A 1,606-nucleotide genomic window follows, 5' to 3' on the forward strand; every position below is an offset into this window, starting at 1 on the left:
TTCATGATGTCACACGCAAAAACACATTAAAACTAAAAGCGATATTTTTAAGTGTATTTGTAAGTCACAAAAAGATACATTCATGATGTCACACGCAAAAACACATTAAAACTAAAATTTTAAGTGTATTTGTATTAGTCACAAAAAGATACATTAATGATGTCACACGCAAAAACACATTAAAACTTAAAAGGGATATTTTTAAGTGTATTTTTTTCGGCGGAACCCACCTTGCTGAAGGTCTGTTTCCCCTGCAGCTGCCGCTCCACCGAGCTGTCACTCAAAAGCGCCACCTTCTTTATTGACAACTCGCCGTCCGCCATCTTTGTAGTCCCGCCGTCCACCCCCTGTGTAGTCCCCGCGTCGTCCGCCATCTTTGTAGTCCCGCCATCCACCGCCTGCGTAGCCCCGTCCGCCCCAAGAACTACAACTCCCGTCTCCTCTTCCTTTTCGCCGTCATTGTAAATAATAAGTCTTTTCTTCGCGCTGTTACACGTGTTCTCGATACTCGCGAAGGGGTTCCGTCGTTTCACGCCTCCTCCTCCGCCGGAGGAGCGGTTCTGGGGGTTCAGCAGCAGCAGCGGCCCCGGGGAGAAGGGCCGGACGCACCCGGGCGAGGGCTCGCTGTCCCCGGGTGCGGACGCGGCGGCTCCCCGCTGACTGGAACCGGAGCCCTGGGTCTCGCTCTGCGCTCTTTTCCTCCGCAATCGCATTATCTCCGCCGGGCGCTTGAAGCTGGGCGAGTAGCCCGGTTGTTGTGCCATGTTTTGGGGTTTTTTTTGGACGTAATTCCGACCCGAAATGCGGTGTTTAAAGGGTTAAAAGTGCAGGGCTGAAAGGAGGCGGTTGTTGTTGAAACAGGAAAAGAAGGTACGAACTTGGCGCGTAACGCGACGTGATGACGGTCGTCATCACGGTCATCACGGTCGTCATCACGTCGGAGCGATCGTCATCACGTCGGAGCGATCGTCATCACGTCGGAGCGATCGTCATCACGTCGGAGTGATTCTCGCCCCCAGACGTCTGTCCAAAACCAACCACCGCCGCATTTAGTTGAACGCACTAGTGGTTATCAAACTTTTTCGGTCATCCCCCGCTTTGGACAAAGGGGGGTTTTCAAGCCCCACCTGCTGCCCCCATCGCCCCCAACACAACGCTAATGAAATACGCCAAGCTTAACATTTCCAAATTTATTGAACAACAAGTTACATCGTGTTGTATCTAAATTCTAACTAAACAACATCAAATAACAGCAAGTTCAACAATAGAGAAAATAAACGTGCAGCTGTGTCATGACTTGCATCAAGTTCAAAAATAGAGAAAATTAAAACTGCGAGCAGTGTTGAGGGAGTCAAGCTGATAAACTAATTAAACAAAATTAAAACATAAAATACCAAGTTTGGTTATGATATGTCAAAGGGCTGCTGAGAAACAGGCTTACTTCCTGTTTGGCGGCTTCGTGGTCAAACTTGATTGGCTGTCGCGGCCAAACGGTTGTGAATTTGAAAAAGCTGTTTGACACAAGTGTTCAGCTTGGTCTGAAGATCATGTATGGTAAGTTTCATGAAGATTCGACAGAATTTGTGGCCCGTGGACTATTGATTTT

General features: G+C 48.4%; 1 protein-coding gene across 1 annotated transcript; it reads right to left on the minus strand.

Moving 5' to 3' along the window:
- Nucleotides 1-230: 230 nt before the first annotated feature.
- Nucleotides 231-838, minus strand: donson (DNA replication fork stabilization factor DONSON; the record flags this gene model as incomplete). Its single annotated transcript, XM_084490557.1, has 1 exon — nt 231-838. A coding segment is annotated over exon 1 (534 nt), but the record flags the coding sequence as incomplete, so codon positions are not given.
- Between the last annotated feature and the right edge of the window lie 768 nt (nt 839-1,606).

Source organism: Micromesistius poutassou (assembly GCF_964030765.1).
Source record: "Micromesistius poutassou genome assembly, contig: SCAFFOLD_1659, whole genome shotgun sequence".
NCBI classification, from domain to species: domain Eukaryota; kingdom Metazoa; phylum Chordata; class Actinopteri; order Gadiformes; family Gadidae; genus Micromesistius; species Micromesistius poutassou.